At 43.9% G+C, this 14,147-nt stretch overlaps 1 protein-coding gene across 1 annotated transcript in view; it reads right to left on the reverse strand.

The window, feature by feature from the left end:
• Positions 1-132: 132 nt before the first annotated feature.
• LOC140749712 (dynein axonemal heavy chain 2) overlaps positions 133-14,147 on the reverse strand; it is a 70,996-nt gene continuing 56,981 nt past the window's right edge. The window contains exons 66-82 of the mRNA XM_073082848.1: positions 13,823-13,993; positions 13,188-13,387; positions 12,453-12,616; positions 11,796-11,942; positions 11,139-11,284; positions 9,552-9,712; positions 8,489-8,693; positions 7,818-8,003; positions 6,206-6,390; positions 5,392-5,533; positions 4,917-4,997; positions 4,262-4,429; positions 3,759-3,861; positions 3,314-3,471; positions 2,241-2,356; positions 1,268-1,401; positions 133-506 (exon numbers count right to left, since the gene is read on the reverse strand). Of these exons, the coding sequence (XP_072938949.1) occupies positions 367-506; positions 1,268-1,401; positions 2,241-2,356; positions 3,314-3,471; positions 3,759-3,861; positions 4,262-4,429; positions 4,917-4,997; positions 5,392-5,533; positions 6,206-6,390; positions 7,818-8,003; positions 8,489-8,693; positions 9,552-9,712; positions 11,139-11,284; positions 11,796-11,942; positions 12,453-12,616; positions 13,188-13,387; positions 13,823-13,993 (2,607 nt within the window). The 3' untranslated portion in view covers positions 133-366. The remainder of the gene's footprint in view (positions 507-1,267; positions 1,402-2,240; positions 2,357-3,313; positions 3,472-3,758; positions 3,862-4,261; positions 4,430-4,916; positions 4,998-5,391; positions 5,534-6,205; positions 6,391-7,817; positions 8,004-8,488; positions 8,694-9,551; positions 9,713-11,138; positions 11,285-11,795; positions 11,943-12,452; positions 12,617-13,187; positions 13,388-13,822; positions 13,994-14,147) is intronic.

Consider the following 14,147-nt stretch of genomic DNA (forward strand, 5'->3'; position numbering starts at 1 on the left):
ACATCACAGTACGTACAGCTATCTACTGTACCTACATTCTAAAATTAAGTTTGCAATTAGAAGTAAATTCCATAAAATTAAGTGTCTACTAAAATATTATTTAAATAATAATATGCAATTACTTGGTTACATCGTGACCAAATTATCCAATTAATGGGTTATTCAAATATGTTTTCAATTAACTAGTTAATCGTGTAAGAAAATTTCAATTAATTCGGTAACAATATCCCAACTAATTAGTCATTCGCGTAACAATATCCCAATTAAATGGTTATCCAGCTAACAATACCCCAATCAATTGGTTTATCCGGTAACAATATCCCAATTAATTGGTCAATCGGCTAGGCATGCTAAGGATAAATGGAGCTACGTAGCCAGCGTGCAGAGCATCGCGGTGCCGCGCTTCACCCAGAAGTCGGCGGTCTCCTTGCCTGATGGCAGGTCCACTGCCACCACGAAGGCCCCCATGCGCATCGGATAGTAGTAGCACGGGCATATATACCGGTCTGGAATAAGTAAACAAAATAAAACGATATATTGGAATCTTTCCATGTAGAGATTTGGGTTTAATATTCGACCAGACGGATGTCCAAAAAATGCTATGTGGTCCAAATAATGCGGGTAATCAAGGAGGTCCGTCACGTTTTTATGGGGTACACATTTGTTTAGTACTATCACGAATCATTGAATATATCATATCAACACTTTTAAATAAAGAAAACATTTTGCGGCTGTATTTTAATATAGTCTAGTCTGGCCTAATCTCATAATTAGCTACAGATCAAAAAACGTGGTCATCCTAAGCAAAGTCAGATTTTTACACTGCCAAAAATATAATTTAAACAGACGAATGAAATTTCTGTTACAGAATTTGTCTGGAGTATTCGATACTGCTGTGACTACTTTCCACAACTCATCAAGAGAATACAACAAAAAAAACTCATCAAGAGAATGCAGTTCTAAAGCACTCTGGCAACTTTCAGTACCTCATCAAGAGATGGCGCTTTCTGAATCACACTATCGAAGTATTCTCAACAAAATTGTCGAGAACAACATCTTATATATAAAATTCTCGTGTCACAATGTTAGTTACTGTACTCCTCCAAAACGGCTTTACTGATTTTCACCATTTTATATGCATATTCAGTAGGTCGGAGAATCGGCTACTATCTATTTTTCATACCCCTAAGTGATAAGGGTTGTTTACCCTTAACATTTTTAAATTTATATGGCAACACGACGAATGATATATGTATGTATGAGTCACTCTTAAGCCGGCGTCCAGTGGCGCGGATGGGCTTGAAGTGTATGGGCGACATGGGGAACACCAGCTGCATGGGCAGCGGCTCCTGCAGGTAGCCCTCCTTCTTGAACCAGCTCGCGCCCTCCAGGTACTGCCCTCTGGGGGGATAACGAAGAAAACTATTTTTAATTTGGTAACAACGAGCAAATAATTTTAAATATAGGAGTAAGAAGCAAATCATCTTTTTAAAACAATCCACTTATCTTGAAAGGAGATGTGTTTGTCGTGGTTATTTGCATAAAAAATAGTAACTAATTTATGTTATTAGTATGAAGCGGTGATAGCCTAGTGGTTAAGAAACTCTGCCTCTTGATCAACGGGTCCGAGTTTCAAATCCCAGGCACCTCTGATTTTTGCTTAAACGGCCAATGAAAACGTCGTGAGGAAACCTGTATACGTAACCGAGAAACCTTTCAAAAAATGAAAAAAAAAGGTTTTGAATGGTATGTCAAGTCCAAAAATACGCACTTCGCCCACCAACAGCTTTCGCCAGGTGGACTATGTCCTAATCCTTCTCATTCTGAGAGAACACCTGTACCCAGCAATATGAGTTGATGATGATATGTGAATAGTATTACCAATTAAAAAAAGAAACATTTAATTAATGAATTTATGAACTAATCTTTGTATGGAAAGAACTAAATTACACGCAATTTTTTTCACAAACAGATTTCAACAGAGAGTAACATAGTGGTTATGTATTCAAATTTGCTTTCTGTCTAAAGATGTTGCAAACCTTATCAAATTAGGGCGTTTGAAGACATGGCGAAACTATGTACATAAATTGACATCTTTATACAGACGTATTACTAAACATTTATAATAGCCTTACCTCTTGGAAATATTATGTAATATTAAATAATGCACTTTTAAATAATAGCAAGATATAAAAGTTATTTCTTATCACTAAGAATATAATTTCCATATACAAACTTACCGTATATAAACACCGCCATCTCGCGGCGGCCGCACGAAGGCAGTCTCCTCCAGGGGCATCACCGTGAACTCCCAGCACAGCGTGTCTATTGGCCAGCCCTCACCGCGGGCGGTCGTCTGAAAACATTCACATGTATCCTACATGACAGCAAATGCACACTTGTTACATTGGGTATTTTTTTTAAATTTAATTAAGCCATCACCTGTCAGCAATCTTAATAATTTAACTCGAAGGATTTGCTATTTCTAGGAGTTTGCTATTACCTGCATGACGGCGGTGAGGAAGCCGGTGGGCGCGACGAGTGCGGGCAGCCAGCAGAGGGCGGGCGGGGCGCGGGGGCGGGGCGGGGGTACCTGCATGACGGCGGTGAGGAAGCCGGTGGGCGCGACGAGTGCGGGCAGCCAGCAGAGGGCGGGCGGGGCGCGGGGGCGGGGCGGGGGTACCTGCATGACGGCGGTGAGGAAGCCGGTGGGCGCGACGAGCGCGGGCAGCCAGCAGAGGGCGGGCGGGGCGCGGGGGCGGGGCGGGGGTACCTGCATGACGGCGGTGAGGAAGCCGGTGGGCGCGACGAGCGCGGGCAGCCAGCAGAGGGCGGGCGGGGCGCGGGGGCGGGGCGGGGGTACCTGCATGACGGCGGTGAGGAAGCCGGTGGGCGCGACGAGCGCGGGCAGCCAGCAGAGGGCGGGCGGGGCGCGGGGGCGGGGCGGGGGTACCTGCATGACGGCGGTGAGGAAGCCGGTGGGCGCGACGAGGGCGGGCAGCCAGCAGAGGGCGGGCGGGGCGCGGGGGCGGGGCGGGGGTACCTGCATGACGGCGGTGAGGAAGCCGGTGGGCGCGACGAGCGCGGGCAGCCAGCAGAGGGCGGGCGGGGCGCGGGGGCGGGGCGGGGGTACCTGCATGACGGCGGTGAGGAAGCCGGTGGGCGCGACGAGCGCGGGCAGCCAGCAGAGGGCGGGCGGGGCGCGGGGGCGGGGCGGGGGTACCTGCATGACGGCGGTGAGGAAGCCGGTGGGCGCGACGAGGGCGGGCAGCCAGCAGAGGGCGGGCGGGGCGCGGGGGCGGGGCGGGGGTACCTGCATGACGGCGGTGAGGAAGCCGGTGGGCGCGACGAGGGCGGGCAGCCAGCAGAGGGCGGGCGGGGCGCGGGGGGCGTGCGCCCAGGCGGACAGGTGCGCGCCGCGCAGCCACAGCTCGCGGCACCACGACCCCAGCGGCTTCATCGACGGACGAGCTACGCACGCGCATACACACTCAATCTCATCACACAATTAATTAAAGCTTAAACGAAGATGGGTCTACTACTGAAGAAACCTAAACGTAAGAAACGCACAATCTATCCTAGCCTAGTCCATGCGGAGAGAAAGAGACATAATATTGGTTAGAATAGGACATTAAATTAAAATTCTTGCCTTACTGTAAACGAGCATTTGAAGTAACTCAACTTAGCCTACTCATAGACGAATGAATGGTCTAACCTAACTTGGCCTAAACCTAACCTCATTAGTATAAAAAACTTACCTTTCTGCCAAAACTTCGGTACTCTTCCTTCGAAGATGCAAGAGTACATAATTTCAAGCATTTCCGACATTACTACCAAACCTTCAATCGCTCGCCGTAACTCCTGCAACAATATGTAAGTATACAAATAATGCGTAAAAGTGTATACTATTTCCTAATTTCTTTAAACAGCGGTAGTAAAACTCTCTGTATGTATTCGACTCATTAGGCATCACCGCCACACTTATAACAGCAGTGTTAATAAATGCCGCTTTGTTCCGTTTTGTAGAATGAGATAAGAGAGACAACTTTTCAGAGACATTCCAGCTTAATCCTCAGGGGTAGCGGCGCATCTATGGTCGATCTATGAAATCTTAAGTGGAATAAATTACAGATAACTATAGACGGCAGTAGTCATGGTATTTGCCATTTGGTGGACTGCCGTAGCATTAACTTCTTCGATACAATCAATCATTTTTTTTTTCATCAATAAGACAAGTTCTACTAAAGATATTCCACCAGACCTTCAAACCAGACGTGATCCCAGTGATGAGCACGTTGTAGTAGCCCAGCTCCTGCAGCAGCGACACGCACATGGGCATCACGATCTCAGGGCCCATCATCCGCTCCGTCGTCTCAATGTCGATGCGCCCCGGCAGCTTCGCTATCATCTCCTGGGCTAGCTCGTCCACCTGCCTCGTGGAAAGTGCCATGTCTATTAATGCATTGCAGATATTGATTTTTCATTTGCCACCAGTGCCGTGAAGTCACGATTCACCAGCTTCAACTTTAAGCCCGTGTGTCTAAAAGTGGCCGGTAAAGTCACCTTATGAGACTGAAATCTAGCAAAAATTGGGATGCGTCAAAGCCAGAAATAAAACCAGATTTTCTTTCTTTTTCGCCGGTCTATTATAGCAGAGACATACGAATAGTTGAGATAAATCGTATTTTTTCACTGATAGAAAATGATTGATGCTAACGCGGAAATAAAGTTTCGAGAACCTGTGCTTTCAAAGATGATTGTATTGTAGTAATTTAAACTTTCATTATCTTCTTAATATTCTTAGAGGATGGACGGCCTAAAAAATTTTTTTTCAAAATAATGCTTTAGAATTTCTTCTCTTCTACACCTATATGGAGTAACAAATTATGTTGCATATGAAGATTTGAAAGTCTGACCTTCTGGTCCTCACCGCCCCCAGCGCCTCCTCCTCCAGTAGAAGCAAGCGCGAAAAGCGTTGAGCACATTATCATCGCATCCTACAAATTGTAGTACAGAATTAGAAATAAAATGTTATAACGAATAACAACGTTAATAAAAACGTTATCAATATATTTAAGTATCCTTGATAAAGAGAGATCTCCCGCTACTACTAATAGGCGATCTTGTCTAAGTGTGTCTGTACTCCACTAATCTCAGATTAGAACTTATACATAATTATGCTAGAAAACCATAGCGCGATTCAAAATACTTGTAGCGCCATCTCTTAATAGGTTGCGGTAAGCTGCCACATACGATTATAATAGTATATATTATAATAATAGGTTTATTTTTGAAAAACTTGTTTCGATTTCCACAGTTTCAGTTAATTCTTTTGTACATAATCCATTGTATAGGTATACTTATAAGAGTAGATTTATGAAATATGCTGACCTGTGCCAGCGTGGCCACGTCTGCGGAGGCGTGCTGGCCGAGCGACTCGGCGCGCTCGGCGGCGGGCAGCAGGTCCAGGAAGTCCCGGAACGACTCCAGGCTGCCGTCCCGCGGGATGTGGTACGCCGGGATGCTGGACAGCCTGCGACATAGCAGCAATAGGTTTTATATAACACTTTAGGGTTGCGTATAAAAAACCCTTGTAGAATTACAAAATATATATATTGTTTACTGAATACAACCAAATGAGTTGAAATTTAGTACCCATTTGCTTTTCCGCGACGAAGGTATAACTTAAATAACTCATTACTGAATTGGGACCTCCCAATACAAAACTAAATAGAAATGGAAACGAAAATAGAAAATAAAATATCCCAGGACACATTAAATGAAAGATTCTTTAACGTTGGCGACATTTTACTTCTTGTTTACGCTGATATAAATAATTTGATTAACTCATGTCAGGAACTTACTTTTGTTACTTCTATTATATAAAAGAGATCCTGAAAACTGCCTGATACAATACAAAGAATTCTCTTCTAAAATATGGACATCTGTATTCAACCCCCGATAAGATTAGTTGTCATCGTCCGACCTCAGGTAGGAATATACCTGAGGTCGGACACAGATGCGCCACTATCCCTGTGACTTAAGCTGGAACGCCTCGGAAAAGTATGTTCCCCACCCTTTAAACCGGAACACAGCAGCGCTTAACACTGCTGTTATTAGACAGAATAAGTGCCGCCGGAGTTGAACCAAAAGGATTCTACCTTTAAATACCCAGGTATTATTGATAGCAACAAAAATATCTCACCTATAGAAGGGCACGTCCAGCGCCTCCTCGCAGAAGAACTGGTTGATGTACGCGATGAGCACGCGCTTGTCCCAGTCGTCGGTGATGTGGCCGCCGTAGTTGATGATCGCGAACAGGTAGCGCAGCGCGTCCCACGGGACCTCCTCGTACTCCTCCAGGTAGTTGGCCAGCAGGTTGTCTGATACCTTGGTTTTGGCAGCAAAATTTACAGTCAAAGATGACTCCAAATATTTAAGAGGTTTTGCTCTTTGAGGTCGTGACATATCAAGACAAATTCAATCTAATTTCTACATCTTAATTTTTGAACTTATCCAAAAATATTTTAAAAATGCTGTCTTTTTTTAATGACCCTCGAGTAATATGCTATTTAGCATTAAGTCTGCCTTTTCCATCACATTGTTCTTAACATGGTCAATTATGAGTAAATAAATAAATAAATAAATAATACAACGATTCAAGTTTGCATAATTATATATTCTGGATTGCGGTACTTTTGCGTGTGCTTGCGTTTTCTTAAATACCATTGCTACCTATCTAACATAGTATTGTTATAGTCTGGTGGCACAGCCTTTACACTTATTTCTGTCTAATAATAGCAGTGTCAAGAGCTGCTGTGTTCTGGTTTGAAGGGTGTAGTAAGGGAGATACACTTTTCAGAGGCATTTCAGCTTAGTCCTCAGGAGTAGTGGAGCATCTATGGCTGACCACAGGTAGAAATTTAATCCTATCTGGGATTTATTACAGATGTCTATGGACGGGAGAGTCATTTACCATAAGGTAGACTGCATGCACCTGCCATTCCTATATTATAAAAATAAATATAGTTCAAAAAACTAAAAAACACGCTTTTATGATAAAATCAACTAAAAAGTAGAAAATAATTTTCAATCTAGGAATCAATTAAGGAACAGTAAATGGAATAATTGTGGAAAAAGCGTGTAGTGCTCCACTTATCAATTTTCGAAAAGCACTCCATTTCGAATAGCGACCATCATTATGCATCGTCTGTAAAAAAATCAAGTGTCTATCTATTACGGCTTAAGAGATAAAGCCCTGTGACTCACGAACAGACAGCAGAGGGTTTCGTTTTATCCTTTTAGTACGGAATCCTAAAAATCATTCTAAAAAATGGCATTATAGATATGTTTCAATACATTTGAGTTATATGATTTTAGACTAAAATTATCGCGGAATTGAGACATTTTATTATGTAACGGGTACTCACGATATGCGTTTTTTATTGCCGATATTTCGACCCAGTTGCATGGATCGTGGTCGTGGTAACATTTGAGTTATAGGGAAATAACATTATTATTTCTCATAGCTAAAAATCAATCTAGTAACTTTGCCTGTACGCTCCATAAGGCGCTTTCTCTCGCCTCGAAAATCGTTAATCCTGAGGATGTTGATAAGGACAATGGTACAAAATTATTAAAATCGTGTATTGTCATCGGTTTTTGATAATTCTTTAAAATTTTGAATTAAACTGAACGTTCAAAGTGGATAAAAATCGGACTCAAAGATTCCGTTACTGTTACGTACATACATACAAACGTACAACCCAAGCTAATAAAGCGTGTTAATAATTATTACAAATTAGAAGTAAGCTAACATCAAAATCAGCATCATTGAAGCTATACACAGCGTTGTAGCCGAGCTGCCGGAAGCGTTTCCTGGCGATGAGCGTGCAGTGGAAGAACGACACGCAGAACAGCAGCCGCCGGTACATCGGCGTCGCCTCGTCGAACTTCTCCTCGTTGATGTTCGCGAACAGGCGGACCAGGTTGCCCTTTAGACCCTGGGAACAGCACGAAGGTTTATTTAGGTAGTATTAACAAAAATACAATTATTATTTGAACATAAAGACCTATTTTGATGTCAATAAGAGTTTTATTTAAGTTATCCTGGAAAAGGGTATAACTAATTTTAACTAGCTGATCATTTATAAGAAATTGAGATGTATTATAAAGGTTTTCAACTTATTTTGATTAAGACTGTAGAACTTTTATAAAACGACTTTCGGGAGGAATCAGATTGTTTTAGTTTTAGACCTTCTTTTGAACTTTGAAATGTAAAAGGGATAGGATCCACATTCTGAAATAGAATCATCATGTTAACATTTTTATCGGACATTATAAATTATTTCAAAATAGGTAAATAAAAGCAAAACAATTTAGTAACAGCTGATAACGGACGCTTATAGTTACTACCAGTTATATCTCTTTGTTCAAGAGATAAAATCAGAAGATCGCCTTACATAAAAAGAATTGTCTCAGATCTTACCTGAGGCGGTTCAGTGGTCATCTTGATGCTGCGCTGCAACACGTTGAGGGGGAACTTATCATCCGGCATGGACGACAGCCAGAGCCTGAAGCGGGGGTGGATCTTGGGGTTGTCCAGCCCCCGCAGCGAGCCGAGCCACTCGCAGGCCAGGTGGCAGTTCGCCAGGAACACCCAGCCGCCGTCGCGCATGCCTGACGATAGCATCCTGTACGAGAAAAAGTTTCAAGTGGCTTTTCACTAGATGTGTGCAAGATGATCCATGGTGAATCCATTCCTTAGCTACCTTACATCAATCAATAAGATTTTTTATTAATTATTTATTGTTTAAGAAGATTGTATGGCAACGTTGCCAATTTGATAATTGTCATATGTTTCAATATGTCCTGTTTTGGATACGTCGCTGGCGAATTGAACATTATTTATTATACAATAGAACTGGATTATATTTTAATGTTTATTTAGGTATTTTATAATGTCTTACTGATGTGAATTATGTATGATTATTCATGATGATATTCATAATGTTGTTTTAAAATAATACTCAAAATATTCTTCAAGGTGGTATCCAAGATAATGATGTAAGGATTAACATAGAACGAAAATAGGGTTTTAACTGAGCACCTCGACTTATTTTGATACTTTATGTAAACCACTGTAATATTAATAATTTATGGCTTACATATGTACATTGGCCATCTATAAAATATTTTGACAAGGTACGTATTACGACAAAGTAGTCACATTTTCTAGGTAACAAACATATATACATACATGGTTTGAAAACTACTTTTAAAACTTTTGTCGATTCACCTGCACCCATCTAAATATATATAACTCAAAGGTGACTGACTGACATAGTGATTTATGAACGCACAGCCCAAACCACTGGACGGATCGGGCTGAAATTTGGCAGGTAGATGTTATGACGTACGCATCCGCTAAGAGAGGGTTTTGATCAATTCTACCCTCAAGGGGATAAAATAGGGGATGAAAATATTACTTCGTAACGCGAGCGAAGCCGCGGGCAAAAGCTCGTCTCTAATGTTGATGTAAATTGACTTACTTAGCAGCAGTGGGCGCCTGCCCCTGTCCGAGGCTGAGCGACTGGAACTTGTCGAACATCTTGACGTCGATGGCGAGCTGGATGAGCGCCGCGGTGGGGTCCACGCCCGGCGACAGCACGAACAGCAGCGACGTCTTCCACGACGACTCCTCCCACGCCGCCTGGCAACAAACAACGAATATTATTAATGATGTGTGTAGTAAGATTATGATTATGGAAAGAAGAATGATATTTTTAGAAGATTCTCCCCATATGATAAGAAACAAGTATAACAGACTAAGAAGTAAAATTTGCAATATATGAATAGTAAAGAGTTATTTCCACAGAGGTTCTTTTAATACGTTTAATATTACGATAAAAACCGATTTTGATTATCGTTCATCTGCATATGAATTTCTCAAGTAAAGGATTAGCGAAAAATTCTGATAGGAAGTCGATTTTGATTTAAAAAAATTGAATCACTGTTTTTAAATAAAATCCAACATTGGTAGGTAAGGAAAGGCAAAAAGAGGAAGATAAGATAAGCAAAGCTTAGTGTATATAACTTGTTCATTGCAGATCCATGAATACCTTGATGTCGAGCACGGGCGGCTCGACGTACCGCGGGCCGAGCACGTTGACGACGAAGGCGGCCACACACCCCGACACGCGGTCCGCGCGTAGTGTGAGGATGTGGTCAATACCTTGATGTCGAGCACGGGCGGCTCGACGTACCGCGGGCCGAGCACGTTGACGACGAAGGCGGCCACACACCCCGACACGCGGTCCGCGCGTAGTGTGAGGATGTGGTCAATACCTTGATGTCGAGCACGGGCGGCTCGACGTACCGCGGGCCGAGCACGTTGACGACGAAGGCGGCCACACACCCCGACACGCGGTCCGCGCGTAGTGTGAGGATGTGGTCAATACCTTGATGTCGAGCACGGGCGGCTCGACGTACCGCGGGCCGAGCACGTTGACGACGAAGGCGGCCACACACCCCGACACGCGGTCCGCGCGTAGTGTGAGGATGTGGTCAATACCTTGATGTCGAGCACGGGCGGCTCGACGTACCGCGGGCCGAGCACGTTGACGACGAAGGCGGCCACACACCCCGACACGCGGTCCGCGCGTAGTGTGAGGATGTGGTCAATACCTTGATGTCGAGCACGGGCGGCTCGACGTACCGCGGGCCGAGCACGTTGACGACGAAGGCGGCCACACACCCCGACACGCGGTCCGCGCGTAGTGTGAGGATGTGGTCAATACCTTGATGTCGAGCACGGGCGGCTCGACGTACCGCGGGCCGAGCACGTTGACGACGAAGGCGGCCACACACCCCGACACGCGGTCCGCGCGTAGTGTGAGGATGTGGTCAATACCTTGATGTCGAGCACGGGCGGCTCGACGTACCGCGGGCCGAGCACGTTGACGACGAAGGCGGCCACACACCCCGACACGCGGTCCGCGCGTAGTGTGAGGATGTGGTCAATACCTTGATGTCGAGCACGGGCGGCTCGACGTACCGCGGGCCGAGCACGTTGACGACGAAGGCGGCCACACACCCCGACACGCGGTCCGCGCGTAGTGTGAGGATGTGGTCAATACCTTGATGTCGAGCACGGGCGGCTCGACGTACCGCGGGCCGAGCACGTTGACGACGAAGGCGGCCACACACCCCGACACGCGGTCCGCGCGCAGCGAGCGCACCAGCAGCATGCGCTGGAACTCGCTGCACATGTCGTTCCATTCACCTACAGACAAATATAGAGAGAATTGATTGACTGACGGACAGAATGAATGTGGAAAATTTGACGAGGTTCTTTCATTATATTCTCTACCGAAAAGACAGAGTGATCACTTATTCTCGGTAGTAATAATCAATCTCAAGCAATAATTGCTTTCCAAAATTTGACAATAATTACCAAAAAAAATTAACAAATTTCGATCCTTTGTAGGAGAAAATCGGGTAAGATAATTTATGACTTACTTTGAGATAAAGCTCTTCTACACCTATTTTCCTTTACACATTTATTTATTTATTTGATCTTCGATATCTTCGTAAAATAAATATAATCTAGAACATATATTGCTTAATACAGTAAAATCAACTATACCTACAATCATCGAAGATCTACACTGTTGACAGGAATAGGTGACACTACGGAAAATCCGTAAAACACATGTAACCTAAATATAATATCTGTAAAAAAATTAAACAATCTAATCCTGAAAATAACTATTATCTCAACAAAAGCCTAATACCAATCAGCGGCTGAGACTCCGGCTCCGGGTTGAGATACCACTCCTTCCACTCCTTGGAGAAGGTTTCGAAGGACTCGATGATGCCGTGGAAGCCCGGCAGCTTGTCCAGCTCCGTTATGTTGTCCCAGCACTCATCAGGCAACCAATCTGGTAACAATTTCCTCAAATTATGTATTTGTTTTTTTTGTAATGTGGAATTTAGTTTGTCGACTTCAACTTCAAATTCAATTATCGAAATAATACGGGACGAAATTATTTTATATAGAAACAAATACAAACATCTTTGGTCAGTATGAATTTTATATGCTGAAAGGCAAAACTTTCAAACTTAAAAAGTGATAACTTAAAAAATAAGAACAAAATATTTGGCCCGAAAAAGTTTTCAGTCCAAAATACCATCCCAAGTGTAGTTTAAGGTTAATCCTTCAAATCTATTTCTGCCTAAAAATTGCCTTGTAAAGCGCTACTGTAGTCTGGTTTAACGGGTTTGGTTTAAGTGAAATATTTATCCGAAGCATTCTTAGTCTAACTTTAGATGCTTTTTTTTATCCTATCTGGGATTGATTACAGAAATACAGATGTCCATGGGTGGCAGTGCCCATCAGGTGGACTGCATGCTCGTTAGGAATTACAGAAAAGTTGAAACCAAACACCAACTGGTAGGGTTATCGGGTTGCTCGGAGCGGTCGAGCACCACGCCGCCCTTCAGCAGGAACAGGTACTCGTGTATGCTCATCTTGCCGAGCTGGAACAGGATGCGCGACACGATGTGGAACGACAGCAGCAGCTTGTGCCGCTCGAACAGCGCTCGGCACGTGTTCCTGGTCATCAGGTCAATTAAGAGCCATTTAGACGGAGAAAGTTTCTCGTACGTGTCCGTTCGAGAAACTATCACGCCAGAATCGCCATAACATAATCGTATCAAAATCTTTACACACAGGCAAGAATTAAAATCTCGCCTACGATTATGTCATACGCGATTCGCGTATGACATATGGCTAGGCGATAATCGCCTATGTGTGTTTCCACGACGAAATTATAGTACTTTTCTTCTTTTTCCGTTTAATTACAAGAATTTATTACATGGAAAAAGAGCAGATATAATTAAAAATTAAAACCCCCTCTTGGACTGCACTCATGTTAGCAACTAGCATAAAATCTCGAAATACGATTATTGCTTTGAAGTTCTGTTTAGACGGACCCAATAAATATTCTATTGCGAGGCAATTGTCGCCTAAGGCACCGAGCGAGAAGAGCTTTACGCATTACGGCAATTTTTGATCACGATCCAATGGATAGATTTGAAGGTGTCAAATTTTCACACCATCCATCTACCCTCAAAAAAAGTGTCCCAATTGCTATTCAAAGCCAACAAATAAACTACAAACTCACTTATAAACAGCGAACGTGTGAAACTCATTCAGGTTGCTGATGCGGTCCTCCAGCTCGCCGCCCTTGGGGCTGCGGTCGATGGAGTACGTGAACAGGTCGATGTAGGCGTCCAGCGAGAACTGGTACATCGGGTCGATGCGGGACAGGTCGTTTAACGCGAAGAACAGCACTGAGGCGCGAACCGCCACTGGTACATAACCCTGACGTATGAAGGAAAAGGTTTTAGAGACGAAAACGCTTTTAATTTTTAGTAAAAAAAATAATTTGAGCAAACAAAACCCATTTCGTTTAAGCACCATGTAAATGTAATGTATGAATAAGATTCTCTACTAATCTTATAAGACTTACGGCACCACACTAGGATCGCCAGTGGCGTGGGTACCATGGACACACGTAGACGAATACACAAACACCCAGACCCAGAAAAGCTCTCCAAATTCGTCATTTAGATGTCTGTCTTGCCGGGGATTGAACCCCGAATCCTTTGCCTCAGACCGACATGATGACCGCACCGCCACACGAGTTATGGCAGAGCTGGGTCAACTTCAAAAAAGGTTGTACATGATGTGCAGCAGATCGTCCTCCAGTTCTTTACCGCATCTACCCGTGATATTACTAAGAAACTCCTACTGAACCTGTCTCGCGGTATCAATCTCCTTCTCGGTATCCTGCGAGGTGATGAGCGCCTCCTTGACCTCGAGCGAGGTGCGCTGCGAGGTCTGCAGCGTCACGAACAGCTCCTCGTTCTCCAGCAGCGGCACCTGCGACTCGTACATTATGCGCAGCAGGTCGTTCTCCAGATCCACCTGGAAAACATTGGGGATTGTAATGTTTTTGAGAGTGGAGTCCTGTATGTAAATAACCACAAGTTTATTTTTAGAAGCGGGGATAACCTAGTGTAACTTGGAGTCACATTCGGGGGTTCTAAGGTTCGAATCTTATGAATGCAAGTTATGTACG

The sequence above is a fragment of the Epargyreus clarus genome, unplaced genomic scaffold (genome assembly GCF_041222505.1).
Source record: "Epargyreus clarus isolate Ecla_fem2 unplaced genomic scaffold, WU_Ecla_fem_2.2 ptg000018l, whole genome shotgun sequence".
Taxonomy (NCBI): Eukaryota; Metazoa; Arthropoda; class Insecta; order Lepidoptera; family Hesperiidae; genus Epargyreus; species Epargyreus clarus.